Genomic DNA, 27,742 nt, shown 5'->3' with positions numbered 1-27,742 from the left:
AATAAATACTGTTGTGCAAAAACAAACCAAAAAAAAAATTTTTAATGGAAAGTCTGGGATCAAATCTTGGAAGATGGAAATCTTTCCAGTCACTCGTGTCGGTTGATACCTTTGTATCTTCCTCATTCTGACTTGTATTTATTGATGTAGTTGCATTCTTCCCATTCTGTGCCCCCAGATCACTGAATTGTAAGCTCCTGAAAAACAGGGACACTCACACTCGCATCTTTCATTTTTGTAACCTGAGACCCAGCATTGCGTCTTACATAAAAAGTAAAGCTTAATAAATGATTAGTGGGTTGAATTGAATCCTCAGTGGGGAGGAAGGGAGAGGGAAATAGAAGAGAAATCCACAAAGATCATATAAGGATATTTAGAGAAATAGAAAAATATATTCAAAAGAAAACATAAGAAACCCAAGCAAACATGATGCTCGTGGGCTTGCTTTAAGAAGCTGTGGCAAAGACCCAAAAGGGAACATCCAACTGCTGTCCGGAGCTGTAGGTGGTTACAGGTGAGTGATCTTAGGTGAGTAGTAATAACCGTTACTCACATTTCTATGTTGACTTCTGTTTTCTCACACCAGCCTTGTGAGGTAAGTGAATGTCAGCATTATTATCCCCGTTTTACAGATGAGGAAATTTTGACCCAGAGGGGAGAAGTCATTTGCCCAGGGTCACAGAGCTGGGAAGAGTTACTACACTCACCTCAGTGGAGCAACCAGAACGAAAGTCAGGTTGCCGAGGGTTGGGGGCGGGGGTGGGATGATGGAAAAGAAAACAAAGAAATGCTGGAAGAAATGCCACCCTCCCCCCCCCCAAAAAAAAAAAATCAGAGGCAAAGTCAGGTTATCTTAAAAGGAATACAGGCTGTCTCCTGATACTCCACTGTTGTGGGCCCATCTCCTAAGGGGAATGGAGGGGGGGAACCTTTGGGTACTTCGCTCATCGGGCCGCCCTGGCTGGAGGGCCCAGATGAGACCAACCATACATAGTACAGTGGAGAAGGTACCAGATCTGGAGTCAGGGACCTGGATTTAAATCCCAGCTCTGTTACCTGTTGTTCCTGTGACCCGGGCCCATCACTTTACCTGTCTGGGGTGCAGTCTCCTCATCTGGAAGATTAAGTGGTTGCACTAGAGTTGGGGTTCTTTACTCCGGCTGTGTCATGGAGCTCTGTGGCAGTGTGATGAAGTCTATATTGAATGCCATAAGATTGATCATAAAGGGAATCATTTTGTTGAAATCCAGTTATTGAACTATTTCAGAAGCAAGCTGCATCCCCCTCCCCAAATTAAAAAGTACAGGATTAGAGGATTTAGGAGCTCTTGAAATCTCTGAGCCTTTGAAAGCAAGGAGTGTTTTGGCTAGCTTTGTGTTTTCTGGATTGTTGAGGGAAGGGAGGAAGGTGATCTATCTAATGACCAGAGCAGTGACTTGGCAGGCAGGGGAGATCTGGGTTGCCATGCCAGCTCCGTCATCGACCAGCTGTGTTCCTGCACCAAATCACTCCAACCCTCCACACCTCAGTTTCCTCGGCTAGTTTTACTTCATTTCTGGTTTCTCCTTTGCTGTTCTAATGTAAATCCTGAGTTTCTTGAAGATGTCATTATTTTAATATATCCTTGGACCTGTCTGTACAGTATCCCCCATTTTAATTTCTGAGAAACTAGTTCCCCCGGGAGCCATGTTGAAAATATTCCATTTTGCTGATTTCTGTATAAAAAATGGTATGTTTTCGTATTGGCTCAAGCTGACGCACGTGAGAATAGGGACCAGCTCAAGCCGGGTTTCTTAGGTAACAGTGGAGAGGCAGCTTTGCAAAAAAGCAAACGCCTCGTTATTTGCATCATTAATACTAATTGGGGAAGTTTTTCTGTTACGTGTTCTGCATTTGAATTTGGAGAGAAAGGCCTTCATTTTGTTTTTCCCAGGACTCCTGCTTTGCAGCAGCTTCTCAAAGAAATGTACCAACTATGCCAATTAGTATGTGCACAGAAAAAAAGCTGCTCTTCTCTCTCTCCTTGCTTCTTCCCAGCTGCATCACCCCTTGAGAGGCCTTTCACAAGAGTTGTGCGGGGCCACTGGTTGTGGGCTTTTGAAAGAACTCTGTGGCGAGGGGAGTCACTGTTTGGGACATTCTTTACATCTTGGAGAGAAGTTGATTCTCCACTCCAAGATGCAAGGAGGGGTCCCGGTTACCTCTTCCCAGCCTGTGTAGGAAAACACTCCTGATGTATTTTGATTTTTTTTTTTTTTTTTTTTTTTTTGCTTCTCTCACAAAAGGCTTTTCCTGCCTGTATTTGCACAGGTCAGATGAGAGGAACTTTGCCGAAATGTAAAAGAGAAATCTTTTCTTTGGGGAGTGGGAGCTCACTCAACTCCTTTGAGGTCCCTCTTGATCAGTAAATGTGTTTACTTGCCGCCTTCAGGCTGGAGGGCTTGTTTCTGTTGGCAACCATAAACCTTGGGTATCGGGTCTCAATTTCCCCGGGTAGATCTGTGGTGAGAAGAAGAAGGAGTGGGATTCTCTCCCATCCTTTCCTTTTAAACTGACCACTGTCTCTCCAAAGACACAGAAACATAGCCAAAAAAAAAGAAAGAAAGAAAATAATGTGGAAGGCAAAAAGCCCTCCTCCCCTCTTACTAAGCAGAGAAGGTGGGCAACACATGGAATTGACTGGAAAGCATGAGCCCCCTTCCCAATTTGCAAACTAATGAAAGCTCCCCTTCCTTCCCTCCTCCCACCCTCCATTTTGTCCCTTTTTTTTCCACTCTCAAGGCTGCCCATAATGTTTAGTTTGAGCCTGATAGCAGCTTGCTACAAATTAGGGTGAAAGAATGGTAGGGAGTTCCAGTGTGATATTTTTCCCTACTGGGGTTAGGGGGAAGCGAGGGGAACGCTGAGAACTACCTGGCTTAGAGATAACATTCTTTAAGTTCATAATCTTTTCCTTGCTCAGTGGGACTTGGTAACTTTGAAGAATATGCAATAGTGTTTGGCATTGGAAAAAGAATACTTTGTTTGCTTATCCAGGGGCTAGTTGTTGTTTATCAAAATGTCCGGGAGGAAACCAGCTGTTCTCTGGTGGCCACTACCTTTGTAACTAACTTTGGGTACTTTGTATTCTTCAGGGACTTCTCAACTTGCAATATCAGCAGCTGACTGTCAAGGTTGAAAATATTGTGCATTGTGTTTCCAACTTTCTTGGTGAATTCAAGGGGGGAGGACGGGTTCCCGGAACCCGAGGCTTGTCTCTGGGGCCTTAAGGATAGTCATTGGCAAAATGGGGTAACTGGCTGGTTTGGATCATTTGAGAGAAAGAAAGCGCCAAACTTGGCTATTTCTATTGTTTCCCCGACTTCCTTTATTTTCCTCCGGTTCATCATGAAAAGTAGGTCTAAGGATCAGATGTCAAACTGAGCCCAACAGCAGCTTCGGACTTAGCTTTGGGTGTCTCTGGTCAAGCTAACCTCAATCTGGGCCTTAGTTGATCGAGGGTGACGGGCTTCCCTTGCAGAGCTTTGTGGTGAGGTTTGGGGAATCTCCTTTCTTCTTTTCTCACAAATATTCCAAATTGCCATTTATGGGGTACTGTGACTAGGGAGAGGGGCTTGAATGAATTTCATCTTTTCCCCTATAATTATTTTCATTAAGGGAAAAAAATCACTTAAAGTTTTTAAATCTTAGGCCTTAGAAGACTGGGAGAAGTCACTTTTTCTCTACTTAAGCTTCTTGTGTTGCTGGTATTTCCTCCCCCCAATCCCTTAGTCTGTCTGCGTCACAGCCAGTTTCTGGAGACTGAGAAGCCCCCAGAAAAATGGCATTTCAAGAAGACCCAGGTCTTACATGTAGCATTCCCAGATGGGTCCCAAGATCCCAGGGACTTCGATTTCAAGCCAAAAGGCTTCAGAGGCCATTGGGTCCAACCCTTCCCCTCCTCTTCCCATTTTTACAAATGAAGTAACTGAACCCCAGAAAGATTAAGTGACTTACTCAGGGACACACAGACAGTAAGTGGTAGAGCCTGGGATTTGAACCCACACCCTCTGGCTCCAAATCCAGTGCTACCGAGCCCTATCGGCCTACTCTGAGAAACATCAAATAATTGCTGGCGCTTATGTAGTACTTTGGGGCAGCTGGGTGGTGCCATGAATAAAGCACTGGACTTAGAATCAGGGACACTCATCTTTATGAGTTCAAATCCAGCTTCATACACTTACTAGCTTTGCCTCTGTTTCCTCATCTGTAAAATGGGTTAGACACAATAAATGTGAAAATGTGTGTAGAATTACACATGTTTAACCTATATTGGATTACTTGCCACCTACGGGAAGTGGGGGGAAAGGAGAGAGAAAAATTTGGAACATAAGTTTTGCAAGGGTGAATGTTGAAAATTATCCATGCATATATTTTGAAAATACAAAGCTGTTATTTAAAAATAAATAAATAAGATAAAATGAGCTAGAGAAGGAAATGACAAACCACTCCAGTAGCTTTGCCTAGAAAGCCCCAAATGGGTCATGAAGGATTGGACACAACCAAAATGACTCGACAAGAATAACAATAATTTGGCACTTGAAGATCTGTATATATTAGCTCATTTGATCCTTATACAACCTAGTAAGATGCTGTGACAGATACCTTTTACAGATGAGAAAACTGAGGCAGGAGTTAGGTAAGTGTTAGTTAAGTTAGTTAAGGAGTTAGTTAAGCCCATGATCAGCTAGTACATGTCAGGAGGTCAGATTTGAATTCAGGGCTTCTTAACTGCAGGTCTAACACCATCTAGCTGTCCTATGTGAATGAATGTGCACTGGTCTAAATGGAACAGGCTTCAGTTTTGTGAACTTAAGAGATAACATCAAAAAGGAGGCTGGAGATCCAGTGCTAGTTAGGCAGTTTCTATTTAAGCAGGGAGTTTCTAACTATCCTAAAGAATTGAGAGGCAGTAGGAGCAGTTGGATGGCTCAGTGGATAGAGCACAGACTTTGAAGTCGGAAGGACCTGATTTCTAATTCTGCCTTAGACACTTAATACTGCCTAGCTATATAACCCCGGGCAAGTCACTTAACCCCAATTGCCTCAGCAAACACACACACACACACACACACACAGTTGAGAGGTAGCCTACGAGTTGGCCAGACTTCTTGCCTCTGATCTATACTATTCCCAAAGGTTCTATGTTCCTTGGTGGTTGCTAGTCAAGAAGTAGAGGGAGTTCCTATACCAGTTAAATCACAAATCTTGGGTCTAATAATGGTAATGATGATGGTGATGATGATGATGATTATGACGGTGGTGGTGATGATAATAATGTATTAATAGCTTGATTGAGATCTACTTGACCTAATCAAAATAGGGTGGACTTGCCTCCTTTTGCCATTTCAATGAAATGAATGTGAGCCTGGCTGAATGGATTTTCTGCTTCAGGAATATCGTGTTAGAGGCGTGGCTTTTAAACTTTTTTAAAAAAAAAATATACGTGTGATATCCAATCTCCTCCTCCTATACCTTCTCATAGTTTCAGTTCTCAAAGGTCGCGTCAACAAGAGTTGGGGAATGGGAGATAAGGTGTGGCAGGTACTGCCCTTTGAGGGGGCTTCACATTGTGGTGTGTGTGCGCCGGATATGTTGTGTCTCTGTGCTCACAGTATACTCTGAGTGTGTCCGTGGGTTCCTGAGACCATCCTTGTTAGGGTCAGAGGCTCCGCACCTGGTCGGCCACAGCGCGATGAAGGCGACTCTCGGAGAACAGTTAATAAGCTGTCTGGGGAGGAGATGGAGGAAAAGGAGGGAGACAAATTTGGAACGCAAGGTTTTTCAGGGGTGCCGAGACCCTTGAAATACTAAAGTGAAGCATGTGGTATTTAGACATATATCATGGTACAGTAGAATGGGCTTGTCTGGCCTTGGAATGGGGAAGCCCTTACGTACATCCTGGTCGCCATTACTTGAATTCAGGACGGGTCACTGGGCATCTCTTTAAGACCGTAACTTGCAAGCAATCTGCTTGCCAGTTTGCATCAAGGGAAGAAGTTTCCACGTTGGAAAGTCTCTATCGACTGATAAAAATCAAAGGTCTGGACCCCAAACAAATGTAAACCACAAATTTCACTGCTGTCTACATGTTTGAGTGGTGGAGGTCGTCCATAGAATTATGGCCTATGTTGTTTTGACCCTGAGGCCTCTATCTCTAAAAGAGGGCATTACATCATGTAGGTGGAAGGCCGTTGGTCTCTCCTAGTCCCAAGGCCAGCTGCAGTCTTTTGGACTTGGGGGAGGGGGGAGCTGATTTTAGGAAGTGCTTAAGATGGTAGATTTGCCTGTTGGGCTTCAGGGGGGTCATTTAATTGGGAAATTTTGGTTCTCAGGGCTGGACTGTCTGGGACTGTTTTGATGCACTGGTTAAGTGATCGCCTGGTCGATGCCTTCCCCTCTGGGCCATGTGCAAGTTGGGGCCACTAGGTACACTTGGTGGGATATGGGCAAGTAAGTAGCAGTTCTTAGAGTAGCTAGCTCTCCGGCCAGATATTCTGGGAGGGATGGGGGCAGCATAGCAATGTACTCTCGGTAGTACTTTGAACAACTGACCTGATGTTTCACAATAGGCTCACTTGTAAAATGTTTGTGTATAAAGCTCATCTATTCACTCCCATTTTCCTATTGGCATCAGTTAGAATTTCAGCACTGTGCTCTCCCACACAGAAAGGATTTCACGGTTTGTGTCTTATATCAAAGAATCCGAGCTTTGGCTAAAAGAAACATTCTTTGTTAATGGATAAAAAAGTCCCACGGTGGCTTTTCCAAGTATCCCAGATTTGTCGTTACCATGTTGCTCTAATAGTCACGACCAAGTTGGGGCAACCTAGTCTTCGTCCCAAAGTGCCAAATTTTGAGATCACTTCAGCTATACAGAAGCTGGCAAAGAATTAGTTAAGTAATTAAAATAGGAAGAGTAGACTAGGCTGATTTTCTTGGCCTTCCCTGCTCCTCACCCTGCCACGCCCCAACCTAGGGCTTTGTTTGTCCTGGGCAGTATACAGTGCTTGTGTGCAAAAAAAATTCCTGATTATGGCTCTGGGCACTCCATGCTCCAATGCAGATTGCAGCTGAGCCGTGCCTTCCTATCCTGTGGGATTCTTCTTGTCCTTGTCTTCCCATAAGTGCCTTAGGAAGAGGACCTGTCCAGTACACCAAAGGCCTTCTTCTAGCTCTCTTCATATTTCACTTCATGGCTGCCATTGCCATACTTAGGTTCTCATTCTGTTAGTCTTTATGCATGGTGTGTAAAAAACACAAGTATTAACTTCTCTGGTGGAACTGTCACACTTTAGATTTTTGAGATTCCAGCATAGTTTACTGCATGTGTCTATACCCCAATATTTCATATTTTGATGGGTTTGTGATCATTATAATATATAAACAAAAAATACCTATTATATGGAATTATACAAAATAACATTAGTGCTGTCATATAAGAATTTTACTCTTCTATGTCAAATACAAATAAATAAGATGGGGTGGCTAGGTGGCACAGTGGAGCACTGGCCCTGGAGGCAGGAAGACCTGAGTTCAAGTGCAGACTCAGACACACACTTACTGTGTGAACTGAGGCAAGTCACCTAACCCCAATTGCCTTGTTTAAAAAAAAAAAGAACAAATAAGATAGAGTCTGGCCCTTTTTTGATATAGATAACTCCCAGGAAGGGAAACACCTTTTCCCAATGCAGATCAGCATCTTTTCTGCAATTTAGAGCCATAGCTCAAACTCAAAAAATATGGGACCACTGAACCATACAGAAGGCTCACTGTAGGCTGGTAGCATTTGGCAGATTTGACACCTTTGGCCTAGAGGGTTCAGGGAAGAAATTATTTGCCCAGGGTCACACAGCCAGTATGTGTTAGGGGCAGAACTTGAGCCTTGATCTTCCTAGCTCACAGTAGGCACTTAACAAATGTTTGTTGACTGACTGACTGGCTCCAAGGCTTTCAGTTTTTCTCTTTTTCTCTCTCTGTGTTTCTTTCTTTCTGTTTCTTTTTCTCTGTATTTCTCTCTTTCTCTTTCTCTCTGTTTCTCTTTCCATTTCTATTTCTCTCTGTGTTTCTCTTTTTTCTCTCCATTTTTCTATTTCTGTGTATTTCTCTATTTCCCTTTCTGTTTCTCTGTTTCACTTTTTCTCTCCATTTCTGTTTCTTTTTCTTTCTCCATTTCTCAGTGTTTCTCTATTTCTGTGTTTTTCATTCTCCATCGCTCTCAACCCCAACACATATATTCTCTCTCTCTCTCTCTCTCTCTCTCTCTCTTTCTCTCTCTTTGTGTTTCACTTTTTCTCTGTTTCTCTTTTTCTCTCTCCACTTCTGTGTGTCTTTTTCCCTCTCAATTTCTGTTTCTCTATGTTTCACTTTTTCTCTCTCTGTTTCTCTCTTTTTTTCTTCTCCATTTCTTTGTCTCTCTGTGTATTTCTTTTTCTCTTGGTTTCTCTTTCCCTGCATCTCTCGCTCTCTCTCTGTTTCTCTCTTTCTTTCTCACTTTCTCTCTGTGTATTTCTCTTTCTCCCTTCATTTCTCTGTTTCACTTTTCTCTCCATTTCTCTGTTTCTTTTTCTTTCTCCTTTTCTCAATGTTTCTCTATTTCTGTGTTTTTCATTCTCCATCGTTCTCAACCCCAGCACACTCACTCTTTTTCTCTCTCTCTCTCTCTCTCTCTCTCTCTCTCTCTCTCTCCATTTCTCTTTTTCACTGAATGTTTCACTTTTTCTCTCTATTTCTCTGTTTCTTTTTCTTTCTCCATTTCTCAGTGTTTCTCTATTTCTGTGTTTTTCATTCTCTATCGTTCTCAACCCCAACACACACATACACTCTCTCTCTCTCTCTCTCCATTTCTCAGTGTTTCTCTATTTCTGTGTTTTTCATTCTCCATCACTCTCAACCCCAACACACACATACACTCTCTCTCTCTCCATTTCTCTTTCTTTGTGTGTTTCACTTTTTCTCTGTTTCTCTTTGCATTTCTGTTTCTCTCTGTTTCTCTTTTTCTCTCTCCACTTCTGTGTGTCTTTTTGTCTCTCCATTTCTGTTTCTCTCTCCATATCTATGTTTGACTTTTTCTCTCTCTGTTTCTATTTCTCTCTTTTTTCTTTCTCTTTTTTCCTCTCCATTTCTCTGTCTTTCTCTCTGTGTATTTCTTTTTCTCTTGGTTTCTCTATTTCTCTTTCTCTGCATCTCTCTCTCTATTTCTCTCTTTCTTTCTCACTTTCTCTCTGTGTATTTCTCTTTCTCCCTCCATTTCTCTGTTTCTTTTTCTTTGTCCATTTCTCAGTGTTTCTCTATTTTTGTGTTTTTCATTCTCCATCGCTCTCAAACCCAACACACATAACCTCACACACACACTCTCTCTCTCTCTCCATTTCTCTCTCTTTGTGTGTTTCATTTTTTGTTTCTCTCTGTTTCTCTTCTTCTCTCTCCATTTCTCTCTGTTTTTCTTTTTCTGTTTCTCTCTCTCTTTCTGTTTATCTATTTCTCTCTCCCTCTCTCTGTTTGTCTCTATTTCTTTTTCTCTGTGTCTATCCATTTCTCTCTCCATATGTTTCACTTTTTTGTTTCTCTTTTTTCTCTTTGCATTTCTTTCTTTCTTTCTGTTTCTCTCTCTATTTCTCTGTGTTTCTTTTTCTCTCTATTTCTCTGTGTTTCTTCTCCTTTTCTCTCTGTTTCTTTTTCTCTCTCCATTTCTCTTTCTCTATTTCTCCCTCTTTCTCTGTTTCTCTTTTTTTCTCTTCATTTCTCTCTGTGTATTTCTCTTTTCTCCATTTCTCTTTCTGTTTCTCTCTGTCTCTGTTTCTGTCTTTCTCTTTTCCTCTCCATTTCTCTGTTTCTTTCTCTTTCTGTTTCTCTATTTCTCTCTCCCTCTCTCTCTTTCTCTCTATTTCTTTTTCTCTGTATGTTTCATTTTCTCTGTTTCTCTTTTTTCTTTCTGAATTTCTTTCTTTCTCTCTTTCTGTTTCTCTTTTTCTCTCCATTTCTCAGTGTTTCTCTATTTCTGTGTTTTTCATTCTCCATTGCTCTCAACCCCAACACACATATATTCTCTCTCTCTCTCTCTCTCTCTCTCTCTCTCTCTCTCTCTCTCTCTCTCTCTCTCTCTTTTTCTCTGTTTCTCCCCATTTCTATTTCTTTCTCTGTTTCACTTTTTCTCTCTGTCTCTTTCTTTGTTTCTCTGTTTCTCTTTCTCTCTCATTTCTCCCTCCATTTCTATTTCTCTCTCTTTCCATTACTCTCCCCATTTCACTTTTTCTCTCCATTTCTCTATATATTTCTGTTTCTCTCTGTTTTTCTTTTTCTTTCTCTGTTTATTTCTCCATTTCTCTTTATTTCTATTTCTCTGTGTTTCACTTTTTCTCTTCATTTGTTTCTCTCCTTTTCTCTTTCTCTCTCTGTCTCTGTCTCTATCTATCTCTGTCTTTGTTTCTCCTATGACAGGAATGCCTTTAAAAGAAGATCTATTCCTTTTGAAGGTACAGCTCTCTTTACAAAAATGAATATTGAAAACTATTTCGTCATGTATTTGGCAAAATAAACAGAAAGAAAATATAGCTCTCAAGGCTACTATGTGACATAGGGATTGAACAGAAGCTCTGGAGGCAGAAGGACCTGAATTCAAATCTGGCATCAGAAACTTCCTAGCAATTTGACTCTAGACAAGTCACTTAATGTCCCCCCTCCCCCCAAAACAAAGTATGTCTCTGGGACCACAGTTTTTTTCATTTACCAAAGGAAAATTTTTATTAGCCAGAGATACTGAAAAGAGCGGTCTGGCAGTGGAGTTTAGGGGAGAGTAAAGTAAAATTAGGGGAAGCAGCCTGTTGGGGGTGCCACGTACAATTTTGTACAGAGAGAGTAAGGGTACAAAGGAAGGAGCCCAGGCTTAGAGAAGCCAGAGTTGGAAGGGGCCTGACAGAGACTCTAGGCCAATGGTCCTCAAAGTGTAGTCCAAAGAATTGTTGGGGTCTCTGAAACCCTTTCAGAGGGTCTACAAATTCAAAATTATTTTTTATTTCTAATATAGTAAATAGCTATAAATATGACCCATGTGAACAAAAACTCTTTGAACAGATCCTCGATAGTTTTTTAACAACATGAAGATACTGAGAACAAAAGTTTGAGAACCACTGCTCTAGGCTGATGGTTCCAATGTGTATTCTCAGTATCCCTTTATATTATATATATATATATATAATTTACATTTATATTATCAAATACTTGGAGGATCTGCCCAAAGATTTTTTTGTTGATGAGTTTAGATATTTACCATATTTGAAATAAAAAATAAATTTAAATTAGTAGGCCCTCTGAAAGGGTTTCAGAAACCCCCAGGATCCTTTGAGCCACACTTTGAGAACCACTGCTCTAGGAAAGGGCTTCTTCACTTTGGTTGTGGATCCTGGACCCTTTGAGCAGTCAGTCTGAAGAAACCTATGGAGTTCTTTCTCAGATGCAGGTTTTTAAATGTACAAACTAAAATGTGTAGAATTACCAAGGAAATAAATTATGTTGAAATGTAATTATGCAAACCTTTAATTTAAAAAAAAAAGTTCACAAATATGATGAAACCAAGGCCCACATAAGTAGAAGTAAGTGAGTTACCTAAAGTCATTCAGGAGCAGAGCTGGAATTCGAATTCAGGTCCTTCCTACTTGAAACCTGGCGCTTTTTCCCACCACACGCCGCCTAGCCTCCCCCAGAAAGCAGTCAGATTGCGGAGCCAATATTTGTTTCTAGTCTTGGCCATTTCATTAAATCTACTAAGTTAGCTTTTATTCTTAGCGTAGTGAGAGGAGAATCTTCCTAAAGGCAGGAAGGTCTGGAATTAAGCCCTATCTTTAACACCCTCTGACTGTGTGACCCTGAGTAAATCACCTTTCTTTTGCAGTGTGCCCGGGCCATTTCAGAAGGTGCCAGCCTACACTGGCTGCATTGAAGGGAGCTTCCTCATCCCAGAGTCCTCAGTACCAGTGAAATCAGAAGTCAGCTCAGATCCTGATCCTTTGACCCAAACTTATCACCTACTTCTTGTATCTATATCCTGGAGGATCTGCAAAAAAGGGGGTCAGCTCCTTTGGCTCCCGAGAACCTAGCTTGAAGTCACATGGTGGGGAGGCCTAGTAGACTGGCTTTAGGGACCAAGGGTTTGGCTTCCATCCTGTCTCTGGCATGTAACCTCTGTAACCTTGGGCACGTTACTATAAAATAAGAAGGGCCGGGGGTAGCACAGATGGCCTCTGAGGACCCTCCCATCTCCAGATTAGAGAGCTTTTCAGATCATGGAAGGAGTTGGAAGGGTCATTGTAGTAAAATGGGCAGTGGTCCACCTTGCAGAAACAAAAGCTACACATCCTGACCTCAAATCCTGTTTCTGCTACATACGGACTGGGGGCCCTGGCAACTTCTCTTGAGCATGAAAGAGTAGCCAGGGATGTCTACGGGCATAAGGGAGAGAGTTGCCTTAGCAGCAGTTCCCTACTAATGAAATCCTGATTTAAAGAAGGGTGGTTTTTTGGGGGGGAAGCGGGGGGGCGGATGGCAAGGATATTAGGATTAGCTAGACTTTCTATCACTAAATGTTTAAGTCCCAAAGGTTACTGATAAAGGACTTCTAATACAGGAAAAAACACTTTTCATAGCCTGTAGATGACTTTAGTCAAACTAAAGTCATCCTTTGCCTCTGTTTACCCAGGGTGACTATCCTTCCTCTAAAACTTTCCTGGAAAGTTTTGGAGATCACAATTCCTTTTTTTTCCCTCCCAGATGTTAACATTCCCAATTTTTGGCAGGAAGGGGTAATTAGTTTTTCTAAAATGTTCTTTAGCCAATGACTAGCGGGAGAGAACCTGGAGAAACCAGTTCCTTTCTATGTTGCTAGCACTTCCCAGGCCCACTACCACCACCACCACTACTACTACTACTACTACCACCGCCACCCCCACCCCCACTGTGCATACAAGCCTCCCTCTATTTAGAATTTGTGCATGGTGTCCAAAGTCATGGCAGTCTAGCTTTAGAGCTGGAAGGGACACCAGAGGTCATCTAGTAGAACCCCAATGAAGAAACAGGCCCAGACACAGGACGTGGCTTGCCCAGAGTCACAGACAACAGACATGTGGCTGAGCCAGGATCCCGTTCAGCTCTGCCTCCCAAAGCCTTCATTAGAATCTCCGTAATGTGTCTCCTAAGCCAGCAGGGGGAAAGAGCTGTTCCTGTGACCTCCTAGCAAGGCAGTGTATTTGACTTGAGAGAGACCTCCAGTGGACAGATCGGTTTTCTTGGTTTGTATGGGATGCTAAGTCCCAAATTAAGAGATTTTCTGTACTAGCATGTGGAAGCCATCTGGGCCAGTATGAGGGGGTCACTCGCTTGGACCCATAGCACGCCCGAGTGGACTTCTGGCCAGTTTCAGAGGAATCTCTCGATCGAAGCCGATCTTCCTTACCGTTGGCCAATGACTCTCCCATTGCCTCGGGCGCGAGATGGTGACCAAGTGCGGTTTCTGTGTTTCTCCTGGCCGACGTGTAGCCCTTGCACTCCCCATAAAAGAGAACATGTAGGCAGCAGTCTCCTGGGTTGTGCTCGTCTGGCAAAGTTCTTCATTTGGCATGAGATGGCATGTTCTCCCAGGTCTAGTTAGGGCTCTGCGGTGTCTGTGAAGGCAGCCAGGATCATGTCTGATTGTCTGTCTGTCTGTGTATGTCGGGGGCGGAGGGAACGCGTAGCATGCCGGCCATCTTCTCAGAGGACCTGAGAGATATTCCGGGCCCTCTCCCAAGGCCTGTCTGAGGAACCTCAAGGGAGCTGGTGCTTGAAGGCCTCGGGGTTGTCACCGTTTCAATGTCTGTCTCTACATCTGTCTGTCTTTAGGAAGAGAAAAGTTGGTCATCAGACTGGACCCAATATTTGAACAGAAAATGGAGAGCACAATTGGTGAGCATATGGTGCCCAAGCCTGAAGAAAAACAAGTGGCAGAAAACATTAGTGACCAGCAGCAGGTAAGGGGATGGGGGGTACCTCAGCAGGCCATTGACCCACACACCCAGGGACGGTAAAGCAGTTAACCAGCTCCCAGGCACGTAGATGAAAAGACCGCTCAAATGAAACCATACTGTGAATAACTGGTTCTGGAGATCAGATGATGACAGAGACCACCCTCTTCTTCTTCTTCTTGGCAGAGTGGTGCGGGTCTGCTAGGGCAGAATGGTGGATACATTGTCAGGTGAGGTCACCGTAAGAGTCGTTCTGACAGGCCGTGGTGGTCTTTAAGTCTTGTACCCGCCTACTTCCGAGAGGATTTATAGTTAGAGCACAGAGCCGAAGAGGGGATTTCAGGGTTAAATGAGAGTTCTGATTTTAAAAGCCCTTTCCTCACAGCAAGCCTGTGAGGAGAGGTTGGCGCAAGCAGCCCAGCCCAGACAAAGATGGTTCGGGAAGATAACTGAAAATGAGCTTGGTGCCAGTTGATACTGTTCCGAGAGTCAATAAAAGAAGAAAGAGCCGTTCAGGAAATTACCGTTGCCTGAGTCTGAAGTCAAATGCTCAGGGTACTGATAAGAAGAATTGAGAGAAATGGGAAAAAATGTAATAATGATCACATCTGGCAGACAGGAGAATTGACTAAGTGCCGGGCCCGCCTGAGCGAGGTGGCATTTGGCCATGTTGCCTTGGAACTAGGGGCCATTGAGATACTAGAGGAAGGGGGCATAAAACATATCTCCGGGAGAGGATGTAATGATGACCCCAAACATACTGTTGGCTACCTAGTTGGATTTGGTTGTAATGGTGTCTCTGAGCAGTGGATTCCATAAGCGTCTGGCCCATTTGGAGAGGCGTGTGTCATTCATTCATCATGGCAGCCAGTTAGACAAGATCAGCCTTGATTTTGGTGAAAGCGATGGGGAGGAGAAAACTAACCTGTACTCAAGGAGTCTTGGTTATCATAATGAAAACTGCCATTTAAGTGGGGTTTTTCAGGTTGGCAAAGCCCTTTCTGTACAGTGTCTCATTTGATCTCGGGAGGTCAATGCTGTTTGTTATCCTCATCATATCAGATAAAGAAACTGAGGCTGGGAGATGTAGAGTAACTTGGCCGAAGGAACACAGCTGTGGGAGTGTCAGATTTGAGCTGCCACTCCAGGTCCATGGGTTGTTTTCTCCAACAGCGTCACCGCCTCTCAGATCCCTCGAGGCAATAATACAAAGAAACCGGGGAAGCCAATGAACGTGGGCAGAACCGACCTCCACCGAGGAGGGGGTTTCGAGGGAATTCATCTGAAATAATAACTGATAATAACATAGGGTGGCATTTCAATCGTGTTTTGGTGTTTGCAAAATACTTTATGTACGTGATGGCCAAAACGTAGTCATGTCAGTCAGTCTAGGCAGAGCTGAGCCAGCCTTAGGAGCAAAAGAATGTGACTGTCATGCTGAGATGTTCCGAACCACAGCCTCTAGGATCTGAAGGCATGTCCGGAGACTGCTGAGTCCATTCTTTCCTCTCTAGGCCTGTACTGCTGTGAATGAAACTGTAGATATATGGGGGTTTCCGAAAATCCTCAGATACATGGAGTTCTTGGCTTCTCTGGGAAGTCCATTTGTGAACCTCACGTGCTTTGTTTCCAATCTGGGTGTGGTGTTTTTTTTTTTTTTTTTTTTTCCCCTCATTTCTAACCCCAGTGCTTTTTCCTAGTGTGTAAGCCTATTCCCCCTTTTCCATCCTTCATGGCTCTGGCAAATGGTGATGTTCTGTATCCATTATGGCCACTTGTTAGCTATGTAGTTGAAAGTATTCTCTTTGAAGACAGTTGCCATTTTGTCTCCAGCTCAGATCCCATTCCTGTGAGCGTCTCTCTCTGGAGCATGCAGATTTCCAAACCGCAGCCAGGATCCCTATCTGTTTCAGTAATATTCAACACAGTATATACCATTATAAAAAGAGAATTTGGGCTGTTAGCAGAAAACTTTTAATTGGCGTCAGGTCTCAATCCCTGCGTGGTGATCAGGAAACATTCCATCATAATGTAGCATGGCAAAGAGGGTTCATATATCTAATATGCTGAGATGGCACCTGATATGTCAAGAAAGGGGATTTCCCTTTGAAAAAGTGAGAGAGCCAGCCCTTTAACCAGTGGAGAAGAGAGACTAAGTCCATCTGAAATTGACTTACATGGGAATATCAACCAAAGCCAACTCGCTCTCCCCCCCCAATCCTTCCCCACTGCCCTTCTATCAGCTCAGTGCTGTTGATAACCTGAGACTTGCTCTGGTGCTGGAGAGGGCTGGGGTGCCTGTCAATAATTCTTGTGTAGAGGCGTTGGGTGCGGTTCAGAGATAAGCGACAAAATAGGGTTGAAAATCAAAGCATTACTCAAAGTGACTGGGAGCTGGCGTTTCTCGAGTGGGGAGCGGAGTTTATCTCAAGTCTGAGTCTCCCTTCCCCCAACCTCTACCAATCCTTGACTTTGCTGGCTGGCTGCGAGATCAAGAAATGAGGGATTGGATACGATAAAGAAGTGAAATGTAGATATGGTCTCGAAAGCGGCTTTGGAGAAATACCCCTGAGAGGCAAGTGAGGCTGGGGGAGTGGGGTACGCTTTATTCTCTGCACTTTCTTCCCATAGTCAGAATCTTTGCTCTCCGTATGCAGTTCCTCTCCCGTACACAGCCGCCGGCAACAAGAATCTCAGAGTTGGACTTAGCTGACAAATTGTTGATGTTGCCCAAGCCAAATGGAATCGATAGAGTGCTTTGCTAATACGATAAGCTCGGCTCTTCAGCGTTCAGGGGAGAAAAAAAGTAAAGCCCCTGACCTGAATAGATAGCAGAACACCGAACAACTGTTGATTCATTAATCCATATTCACCCTAACCCTAAAATCTCAGGAGAGAGAGACTCAGTTAATACTGTTCCATCTGAAGATGAGTAAACTGAGGCACAGAGAGGCTAAGTGGCATGTTCAAAGTTGCCCGTTCTATCCCTTGCCCGCCCCTGCTACCACTGAGACCAGGCTTTCTACTTGATTCCTTTTGGAAGAGCATCCTCTGGTTGGAGTGCCAGCTTCCTTTGGCATAAAGGTGCACAGGAAGGGAGAACGGGGGAGGCATTCGAAATCAGGAATGAGAATGTCTTCCTCCTTCTGTTGGCGTTGGCACTGTCATCGTCAGAGATAATTCACCTGCTTTCAGAGTAACTGCCTGCTGTCTCCCATGGGTGTACATTCTGCCAGGGAAACATGGCATATCTCTTGTTCATCAGAGCCAACCAGAGTTGAATTCAGTGAATCATCAGATCTGTAATCCCTACCAATGCAGATCCCGTCTGTGCCTCTAGTGAGAGGGCAAATTGAGTCTCCTTCCATTGGCACCAGGGTCACTAACCCAAGTCACATCTGAGAGGTCAGTGGTTCTCAATGTCACAACTTCTGTCCACTGTCATCCCCGTCTGTCTGTCTCCATGAGCTTTTTTTGTGTCCACAGGTCAAGAAATGTACTGTGATCGGGGGCTCTGGGTTTTTGGGCCAACATTTGGTTGAACAGCTGCTGGCCAGAGGTTACGCGGTCAACGTCTTCGACATCCGGCAAGGGTTTGTGAACCCTGAGGTGAAGTTTTTCCTGGGAGACCTCTGCAACAAAAAGGTACCGTGCCAGTGAGCCTCCTCCACTTGTCCACCCCAGATCCTCAGGAGCCAGGGAGATGCTATCTGAGTGATCTTGTTGAATCTAGCATTGAGTTTCTATAGATCTTTTCCATTTGGGTCCTCACTTGTGAATGGCACTGAGCCCTTTAGTTGAGGTTTTGTTCAGTCCATTGCTGCGTCAGAGGATCAGGGCCACATTGGCGCCGATGACCTCTCAGGTCCTTTTTGTTCTCGGTGCAAGTTCCCAAGGGGTCTGAAAGCCAGGTGGGTTCTTGTGAGCAATCGAGGCACGATAGGAATCTTGGCACTGAAGCCAGTCACCTCTAAAGTGCACCGCCCACTTCTCCTTTTTGACTCTGTCTAGGTGACCTCTGCCCTTTGGCCTCAGGTCTGTCACCACCCTTTAAAGCACTGCTTTAACCCCGCCTGAGACCTGAAACCAACTCGATCCTAGGTTCAAGGAGCTGCCCTGCTCCATCCCCAATTCATTTCCTTATCTCCCCTCTTCTGTTCCTACTACTGTTCCCACTGTTTCTTGGAGCCTGCTTCTGGTACCTCCCTTCACTTCTTTGCCTTTTCCCCATAGCCACTAGACACTTCAGACCCCAGGGGACTGTGTATCCTAGGATCTCTTGACAAAGAAAATGAGGGTATTTGAATTCTGAAACTGTACACCAGGGGAGGGGAGAGACAGGTTTGAAGAAAAGAAATCTAGTTCAGCCTGGATTAGGAGGCTCGGACATGTTCTAATCTCTTCTGTCTAGCTACTGCTAGTTACACAGACTTAGCATGATCCCGTTACCAGTTCCCCTAGACCAGAGCCTTCCTCCTGGACCTCAGAGTCTCAGAAGGCCCTAAAATCTAGCAGGAATTGCTGTGTGTTTTCTGTGCTCCCAGATTCGCCCCAAGCCTGAAGATTGATTGCTCTGTGGGACCGGTGCTCTTCCCACATTCCAACTTAGTCATCATCATCCTAACAACTAAAATTTTTTGAGCTCTTTAAGGTTTACAAGGCACTTTACATATATCAATCTCAATTGAGCCCTACAACAACCCTGTGAAGTAGATACTATTATTAACATCCCCTTTTGATAGATGAAGAAACTGAGGTTCAGAGAGGTTACATGATTTGTCCAAAATCACACAGCTAATAAGCATCTGAGGTAAAATTTGAATTTAGGGCTTCATGAAGCCACTTTAAGTCAGGCTTACTCTACATTCTTTTCTAGAGCCTATAGGTTTTGGAACTGAAAAGGACCTCAGAGGTTGCCTAGTACCCCGACTCATTTCATAGAGAAAATTACTGAGGGTCAGAGAGGGAAGGTGATTTGCCCAGTGTCACACAGGTAATAATTAAGTACCAGAGTGGGGATGAGATGGCTTCGGATCTAGAGCATTTCCCACTGTGGCAATGTTAACTAACTCAGTGAATTGATCCTGGGCTAAACTCTGTCTCATACGAGCCCGAGCCCCCGTTATCTCCCAGATATCCAGCCGTCTCCTTGTGGAAGCCCCCAAAGGCCAGGCTTTTCAGTTCTGTCTAGAGAGTGCCTAGAGTTGTGAGTGCCATGGGCAAGACATGGGCCCAGCCAGCCAAGGAGGGTGTGGTGCAGGCAGCAAGATCTATGGCTGCCGTCTGGGAGAGGAGTAGTTGTGGTATGTTATGGTCTTTTTTTTTTTTAATGGGGGCTGGAACAATTGTGTGACATGAGCATGAGAGCCCTTAATTGAAATAGAAAACCCCACTGAAAAGATGAGCTTTCATTGGGTATAACCCCAAGGTGGACCGGCCCAACTAACGAGACATCCGCTACACGGCCGAATCGTGCTTGTGGACTCTCAAGGTGATGCGAAGCCTGCTCAGGTGATGGACTCGGGGTACTGAATGAGGCACACATTTGGGGACATGACCAATATGGGAATTTGTTTTGCTGATCTATACATATGTTTTAAGGGATTTGCTTTGTTTTTTCAATGGGGGCAGGAAAAAGGGACTAGCAATAGAATTGCCAGAAAGAAAAGGAAAGAGGGCATTGAAGCATCTAAAAGCTTTTTTACTTATTTTGTTTTTAATTTCTAAAATGAAACAAGCATTTTCACAATGTAGTCTAATAAAAAAAGGTGACTGCACATAAAACTGCAAATATGTTGTGTACAACTTGTTATTCCTTTGAAGTGTATAATAAAGTTATCATATAAATTTCTTTTTTCCCTTTTTTTTCCTTCCCTCTTTCCCACTCTGGCACCTTTAGACACAAATATGTATGTATGTATAAAATCATTCTGTGCATACTTCTATTGATCAATTCTTTCTCTGGATTTAGCATCTTCTTTCATATGTTTTTTGTAGTTAATTTGGGTGTTTATCATAGTCAAAATGGCCATTTATAATAGTCCATATTTGCTCAAAGTTGTCTTTTTTAAAGTGTACTTATTTAAAGCTTAAATGCAAAATTTCAAAAAACCAAAAAAGAAAGACAGAAAAAGAAAAAAAAAAAACATTATCTTGTACCCAGCTGAACACCAGGGAGGATTCAAAATATGTAACAATAAATTTCCATTTCAAGAAAGTATTTATAGTACAAGACATTGTATTCAGAACTATATCTTTTCATTGCTTCCTTGAAGGTTTCCTTTTGTTATCTGCTGTACACTTTTTACTTTATTCTTTTTCCCCCTTTCCTCCCCCCTCTCTTCTTCCAAGCAGGCTACAGTTAAGCATGGATATATTTATGTATACATATGTATATACACACCTGTGCATGCACATACACATACACACATATGCCTATGCACATAGATATCCATACATCTAAAAATATGAATACGCTTGACGGAATGTAGAGTTCTCTTTTGATTTAATCTTTTTTAAAATTTTGACACTGTCTGAGATCAATGATTACTACCCCAATTTTTTCCCCTAATAAATTCTACTCCTGATCATTGCAAAATTGTTTTTGAAATAATATTGTTGTTACTGTGTACAGTATTCTCTTGGTTCTGCTCATTTTGCTCTTCATTACTTCATGCAAGACTTTCCTGATTTTTTTGAAAGCATATTGCTCATCATTTCTTATACCACAGTAGTATTCTAGCATAACCATATTCCACAATTTATTCAACCATTCCCCAATTGATGGGCTTCCCTCAATTTCCAGTTCTTTGCCACCACAAAGAGAACTGCTAGAGAACATAGAGGTTCTTTTCCTTTTTCCCTGATCACCTTTGGAAACAGACCTAATACTGGTGTTGTTGGGTCAGAGGGTATAGGCCAGTGGTCCTCAAAGTAGGGTCTAGAGAATGCTGGGGATCTCTGAAACCCTTTTAGAAGGTCTACAAATTCAAAAATAGTTTTTATTTCCAATATGGTAAATGTCTGTAAATATAATCCAGATGAACAAAAACGCTTTGGAGATGTCCTCAATAATTTTTTAATAGGATAAAGGTACTGAAAACAAAAGTTTGAGAACCACTGATATAGACAATTTAATAATTTGAAGGCCACCTCATTTCTGAAAAATTTAGAGAATTGACTGAAATTTATAAGAATATAAGCCATTCTCCAGTTGATAAGTGATCAAAGGATACGAAGAGACAATTTTTCAGACAAAGAAATGAAAACCATTTCTAGTCATATGAAAAAATGTTCTAAATCACTAATGATTAGAAAAATGCAAATTAAGACAACTCTGAGGTACCACCTCACAGCTCTCAGAGTGGGTAAGATAACAGGAAAAGATGATAAATGTTGGAGGGAATGTGGGAAAACTTGGACACTAAGATATTGTTGGTGGACTTGTGAACTGATCCAACCATTCTGGAGAACAATTTCGAAATATTCTTAAAGGGCTATCAAACTGCACATACCCTTTGATTCAACAGTGTCTCCACTTGGTTTGTATCCCAAAGAGATCATAAAGGAGGGAAAGGGACCCACTTGTGCAAAGTTGTTTATAGCAGCCCTTTTTGTAGTGGCAAGGAAGTGGAAACTGAGTGGATGCCCATCAGTTGGGGAATACCTGAATAAGCTATGGTATATGAATGTTATGGAATAGGATTGTTCTATAAGAAGTGCAGGATGAGCAGGATGATTTCAGAGAGGCCTGGAGAGACTTACACGAACTGATGCTAAGTGAAGGGGGTAAAACCAAGAGAATATCCTACACAGCAACAACAGGATTTTGTGATGATCAACTGTGATGGACTTAGCTCTTCTCAACAGTGGGGTGATTCGGGCGAGTTCCAATGCTCTTGTGATGGAGAGAGCCATCTGCACCCAGAGAGAGGACTGCGGGAACTGAGCGTGGATCACAACATAGTATTTTCACTTTTTTGTTGTTGTTTGCTTGCTTGGTTTTTTCTTCCTAATTTTTTTCCCTTTTGATCTGATTTTTCTTGTGCAGCATAATAAATGTGGAAATATGTTGAGAAGAATTGTACATGTTCAACCTACATAGGATTGCTTGCTGTCTAGGGGAGGGAGGGAGGAAGGGAGAAAAATTTTGAACACAAGGTTTTGTAAGGGTGAATGTTGAAAACTATCTTCACGTGTATTTTGAAAAATAAAAATGTACTATCATTAAAAAAAAAAAAAAAAAAAAAGGAAAAAAACTTGAAGGCCAGAAAGAAACACAGGATAACTTTCAAAGTTATGCATTGAATTTGTTCTATGCTTAAAAGGAAAAGCAAGCTGTATGTAAGAGAGATTTGCAGTTTTGTACAATCCTCTTTTTTTCTGCTCTCCTTTGTATGTGGAAATGTTCAGTTTGTTCAGCGCTTTGACAAATTTGGAAGACTTAGGCCCTCTCTCCTCTCCCTAAGACCAAAGCTCGATGACATTCGACCTTTGAGAGTGACATCAGAAATGTGAGAGAGGAGCATAGAAGGTGAATGGGCTTTCTAGCCATCCAGAAGACCAAGGCTACTGCTTGATTTTCTTTTTCCCTTCCCTTTGCTTGCCCATCTAGGATCTGTACCCTGCTCTGAGGGGGGTGAAGACAGTTTTCCACTGTGCGTCACCGGCACCATCTTCTGATAATAAGGAGCTCTTTTATAGAGTGAACTACACTGGCACCAAGACAGTCATCGAAGCATGCAAAGAGGCTGGAGTTCAGGTACAGAGTACCAGCCTAGAGCACTGATGCTTTCTTTCAAAGTATATTGAACAGCTTTTAGGGGTGTTAGATCTTGGCCCAAAGATTTTGAGGTGGAGCTGGCTTCTTGTTCTCTCTTGTTTTACAGAGGAGGAAATAAAAGTTCACAGCGGGGAGAGATCTTGCAGAAAGTTACATATAAGATCATTAATACAAAGGGGGAAAGGAATGTAACTGTTCTGTTTTACGGAGAAGGAAATGGAGGCCCAGAAAGGGAGAGAGGCTCGCTCAAGGTCACAGATGTAGTAAGGGCAACACAGCCGTTTGAAGTCAATCTTCCTGACCCAATCCAGTGTCCTGTCCAGTGTTGCATGCTGGGCCATGTTTTCCCTTGAACTCTATCTGGATGCCTCCTCGGGATTTTTGTTTTGGTTTTGGGGGGGAACCTGAAAAATTGTTTTCTCTAAGTCACTGCTTATCTAGATGGGCAACTTTCCTGGAGAACAGAGTGAGAAGGACAGTTGTATTTGATTTAGCTAAGCGATAACTCTGGCAGTTCAAGGGTAGCTAATGGGTTCTTTTTGACAGTGTGTGATCATTTGATTATCTTGGTCTCAGATGAAAGACCCATAACAAGTGATTGCTGTCTGCCTTTTACGAAACCATGCGTTTGCTTTTGACCTGCTGAGGTGGGGGTCACAGGCCATGTGAGTTTAGCCCCTAGCCTGGATGAGCAATGTAATGGTGAGGCTTGCTATAGGCAGTGAGCCTAAATGGGACAAGGCCCTCGCAGGAAATCAAGCTGGAGGGGGCTCCTGGAGGGACTCAGCCAGAGCCACTTTCCCCGACTGTCTGTGCTGTAGTCACCTCAGACTAATTGGAATGAGAAAGGACCTTTGAGGTTTTCTAGTCCAGCGAGGCCCGGAGAAAAGTGACTTGAAGTTACAGGTAGACAGACTGTAATTGAGCTAGGATCTGAAGCCAGATAGATGCTCTGATTCCAAAAACAAGAGAAATTAATTTCTCAGCCCATTTAATTACCCTAAAGAGCTGGGACATTTCTGTCCTGAAAAGCTTCTGGTTGCCACCAGTTTGTACCTCTTAGGAGGGCAAATAAGACTAGCAGAGTTCTTTGAAGCTGGCTGGACTTCTTATAGAATAGACTAGAATAGAAACGGAGGGCTGAAAGTAGGGAAGATTCGAGTTCGAATCCTATCATAGACACTAACTGTGTGACTCTGGGCAAGCTCCTTGAGCTTCTTGAGTCTCAGTTCCTTCATCTGTAAAATGGAAATAGAGTTGCATTTCCTCATTGGATAGTTGTCTCAGTCTTCAAAGGGTTTTCACAATAGGAAAAGTTATTACTGTTTTATTGCTCATAAACCATGGGTGGCTATCTCATCTTTTGCCCCGAGCAAAGTGGAATCTGTAGAATGTCCAGTCCTCTCTTGATGGACTTTCACTGTATCTTGCACTAAAAAGAGAAGCACTAAGTGTTTCTGCTTGCCCCTTTGTGGTTTTGGCACAATGACCAGATCCAGGTTCCCATACGCCTATCAAATTCCTGAAGCTGGGGGATGAGAATGGGGAGGATAGGGGAAGATGGGAAGGGAATGGCCACGGAATTTTTGCCTGCGCCACGCCATGAGAATCCTCCTTTTGGGTCCCAAATATTGTCATGTGTTTTCTTGATCAATAGATACCACCAAGGGGTGCCAGGGTGAGAGGGGGGGGGTGGCATAAAACTATGGAAGGCTGAGAAGGTTGGGACCCACTATTTCATTGCTCACTGTAGTTTCCACCCCCTACCCTAAATTGCTACCTTCCCCTGTGACCTCACTGAGCAATCTGTACCTCTTTCTGGCAGTTAGTAACAAGAAGTATTTCTGCTTAGTAACAAGAAGCATTGTGTGTGTGTGTGTGTGTGTGTGTGTGTGTGTGTGTGTGTGTGTGTGTGAGCCTGTGAGCTTCAAAAGAGTGGACTGTGTCTGATCTCAAAGTGTATTGAACAGCTTTTAAGGGTGTTAGATCTTGGCCCAAAGATTTTGAGGTGGAGCCTTGTGGGACCCTTAGTACCTTAACACAAGAACATACTGTAGTGGAGTGCTCTGGCACACAATAAGTGCTTGATAAATGCTTGTTGAAACACAGTAGGAGTTTAATAAGTGTTCTTGAATTATTTTGTGGAGTCATAGATTTATTCTTGGAAGGTATCTCTAGTGCAACCCTCTTTTTTTCCAAGTAAAAAAACAAGCATAGAAAGGGGAAATGTCTTGCCCGGACTCATTCAGATAGTAAATAGCCAAGCCAGAATTCAGGCCCTCACCATCTTCTGCCTAGACTAGTGGAATACCCTCTGTCTCCCACTAGACTCATCCCCTTTCTTTCTCTGTCACACAGATCAGTCAATCACTGTACATTTACTAAGTACCATGTGCCAGGCACTGTGCTGAGATGACAGTGTAATCCTACTAAGATCCAGGAACATTAACCTGCCCGGTTTAAAAAAAAGACAAAAAATGTCCATGCTTGTCCCTTGCCACCCAGATAAAGAACCGGCTCCTTTGACTGGCCTTCAAGGCCATAAGGCTCCATCTGACTTCAAAGAGTCTTTTCAGTTTCCCTTTGTGCTATTCTGTCACACACTCTTAGCTTCGCACCAAGGTCTACCATTTCCCAATCTTGTCCTACTATGCATTTCCACATGAGCCTATGCTTCCTGCACCCCTCACAAGCCCCTCCCCAAGGCCATGCCTTGAACTAAGCCGGTCAGTTTCTGTTCCTGTTCTTACTGATGTGAGGGAACCCTTCCGGAATATTGTCGTTTGAGGGATCTCCTCCACCCCTGAATCCCAACATCCTTACCAGCTGAACACTATGGCATTCACTCAGATGAGTCCAAATAAATCACCCAATGTATATTTAATGAGCACCTACTATATGCCAGGCACTATACCAGGTAGGGATACCGGTAAGAAAAATGAAAAGGTCCCTACTCTTAAGGACCAGGTCCTGTGGCCACCTATCAGCATCCCTTGGGGGGGGAATGGCCATAATTATGGCAGGAGAGCTGACTTCGAAATGGCCCCTTTGGGGTTCATACTCTGCAGAGGGTCCAGCTCCCAAAGCCCAGTCACTTTTTAATTGGAAAACTATTGTGTAGCGACTGAAGAGGGGCGAGTGATGGAACCCTACAAACTGACCATCTATTTCTGTAGCCCCTTTTTGAATTTCCAAATTTAAAAAGAGCCTAAAAAGTGCTCTCTTTGGAGCCAGAAGATCCAGACTGCTCCTTCCGGTATGACTTTGGGTGGGCTTCGGCTCAGTAGGCCTCAGTTTACCCCTTTGTACAATAAAAAAGTCAAAGCGAATGGTCTTTGAGTCTCTTCTGGCTTTAAATCTCTGGACTCTGGACTGACTGCCATCCCTCTTCATGGACTTAAAGCAAAAAAATAAAAAAATAAAATAAAAAGGATTGGAGCCAGCAAGGAGCGTGGGCGGGGGATTTGCAATTCTACCTTTAATGGCAGCTTGTGTATCCATTAACCAGCCCACAAGTGTTTATTAAGTGCCCACTCCGGGCCCCTGCTCTGTACTCAGAGCCGGAGGGGGGGGGGGGAGGAGGGCTGGGGGGGTGGGGGCGGAGCAATTACAGTCGGCTTGGGAAGAGAGAGAGAGAGCGCGAGCGAGGGGGGGGGGGAGAAGGCTTGGCTCTTAAGAGCAGGGACATTACAGTCTGCTTGGGAAGGCAAAGCTCAGGCACATGAAACAATTAAGGAACAGGACAGGACGACCTCTAATGAAATGCTAAATTGTGTGGGTGCAGACTGTGCTGACCTCTGAGAGAGCGGGATTGACGGAAAGCTAGAAGGTGGGGAAAGCAGCCAGTGTGCCTTCTCCTAGATCGGGGCCTGAAATCCACAGATCTGCAAAACGTAGTTAGAGGTGAACGGGTTCCCTTTCAGCTGCCCATTGCGTGCGCTTCCTTTGTGTGTGGGTGGGGGACACAGTGAAAAGACGAGCTAGAGCCTCGGGGTAAGCACTGGGGCCCGCCAGGAGCGAGCAGTGAGCAAATGGGAATTTTCCAGCAGGAATCACTCCTGCTTCTTTCAGTCAAAAAGCATCTTCTCTATCTTGGCAGAAATTCATTTTAACCAGCAGTGCCAGTGTCGTCTTTGAGGGCGTCGACATCAAGAATGGGACTGAGGACCTCCCGTATGCCATGAAACCCATCGACTACTACACTGAGACCAAGATCTTGCAGGAGAGAGTATGTACCCCCCTCTTGAGCCGTCGGCTGGGGAACAGGCAGGAAGGGCCCCTTAAAGCAGCTTGGGCCCCGCCCGGGGTCTTCGGGTTGAGTCTGCCTGAGACATCTTCCTCTCCCCCCTCCCCTTGGCAGGCTAGAGCCCTCTGGATTTCAGGGGGAAACTTCTCACCCCCAAGTGCTGCCACCTCCCTCTAGGAAATGTAAAATCAGCCGTGTGGGTAACACGTGTAAGTTATTTACTTGGTTAGGAAGGGAAATCAGAGGCGCCCATCGCTCGCCTGCTGGCTGGCTTGCTCCCTCCACTCCATAGGGAGAGAAGTGATGGGCTGGGGGGGGGGGGGGGGGGGGGGGGGGGGGGGGGGGGGGGAATGGGGAAGGGGGGGGGGCGGCGATGTGGAGGCAAGCCCGTTAGAAGCAGCCGGCTCTCATTTGTTTTTCTTACTTGTTGGTCTTTGTTCCAAGTGGGGAGGATTTGGTTGCGGGGGAGGGTTGGGAGGGAACAAATCCTTGGGAAGTCACAGGGAGGTAGGAAAAAGAGTATCAATAAAGCAGTTCCCCCAAAGCAGGCAGCTGGCAGCTGAGACAGCGAAGTCACCGGCAGCAGTGGCTTTGGAACTGAATTACCTATCCCAGCCCCCCCCCCCCCCCCCCCCCCGCCCCCCCCCCCCCCCCCCCCCCCTAAGCCCTACCGCCCTTCTC

At 44.0% G+C, this 27,742-nt stretch overlaps 1 protein-coding gene across 1 annotated transcript in view; it reads left to right on the top strand.

Annotated features, from left to right (window-relative positions):
* NSDHL (NAD(P) dependent steroid dehydrogenase-like) overlaps window positions 1-27,742 on the top strand; it is a 42,201-nt gene that overhangs the window by 7,220 nt on the left and 7,239 nt on the right. Inside the window, exons 2-5 of the mRNA XM_031944915.1 lie at window positions 13,912-14,039; window positions 17,520-17,678; window positions 22,648-22,794; window positions 26,915-27,043. Of these exons, the coding sequence (XP_031800775.1) occupies window positions 13,959-14,039; window positions 17,520-17,678; window positions 22,648-22,794; window positions 26,915-27,043 (516 nt within the window). The 5' untranslated portion in view covers window positions 13,912-13,958. The remainder of the gene's footprint in view (window positions 1-13,911; window positions 14,040-17,519; window positions 17,679-22,647; window positions 22,795-26,914; window positions 27,044-27,742) is intronic.

This window comes from Sarcophilus harrisii, chromosome X (assembly GCF_902635505.1).
Source record: "Sarcophilus harrisii chromosome X, mSarHar1.11, whole genome shotgun sequence".
Lineage (NCBI taxonomy): Eukaryota > Metazoa > Chordata > Mammalia > Dasyuromorphia > Dasyuridae > Sarcophilus > Sarcophilus harrisii.
This window is presented reverse-complemented; position numbering and strand designations above follow the sequence as displayed.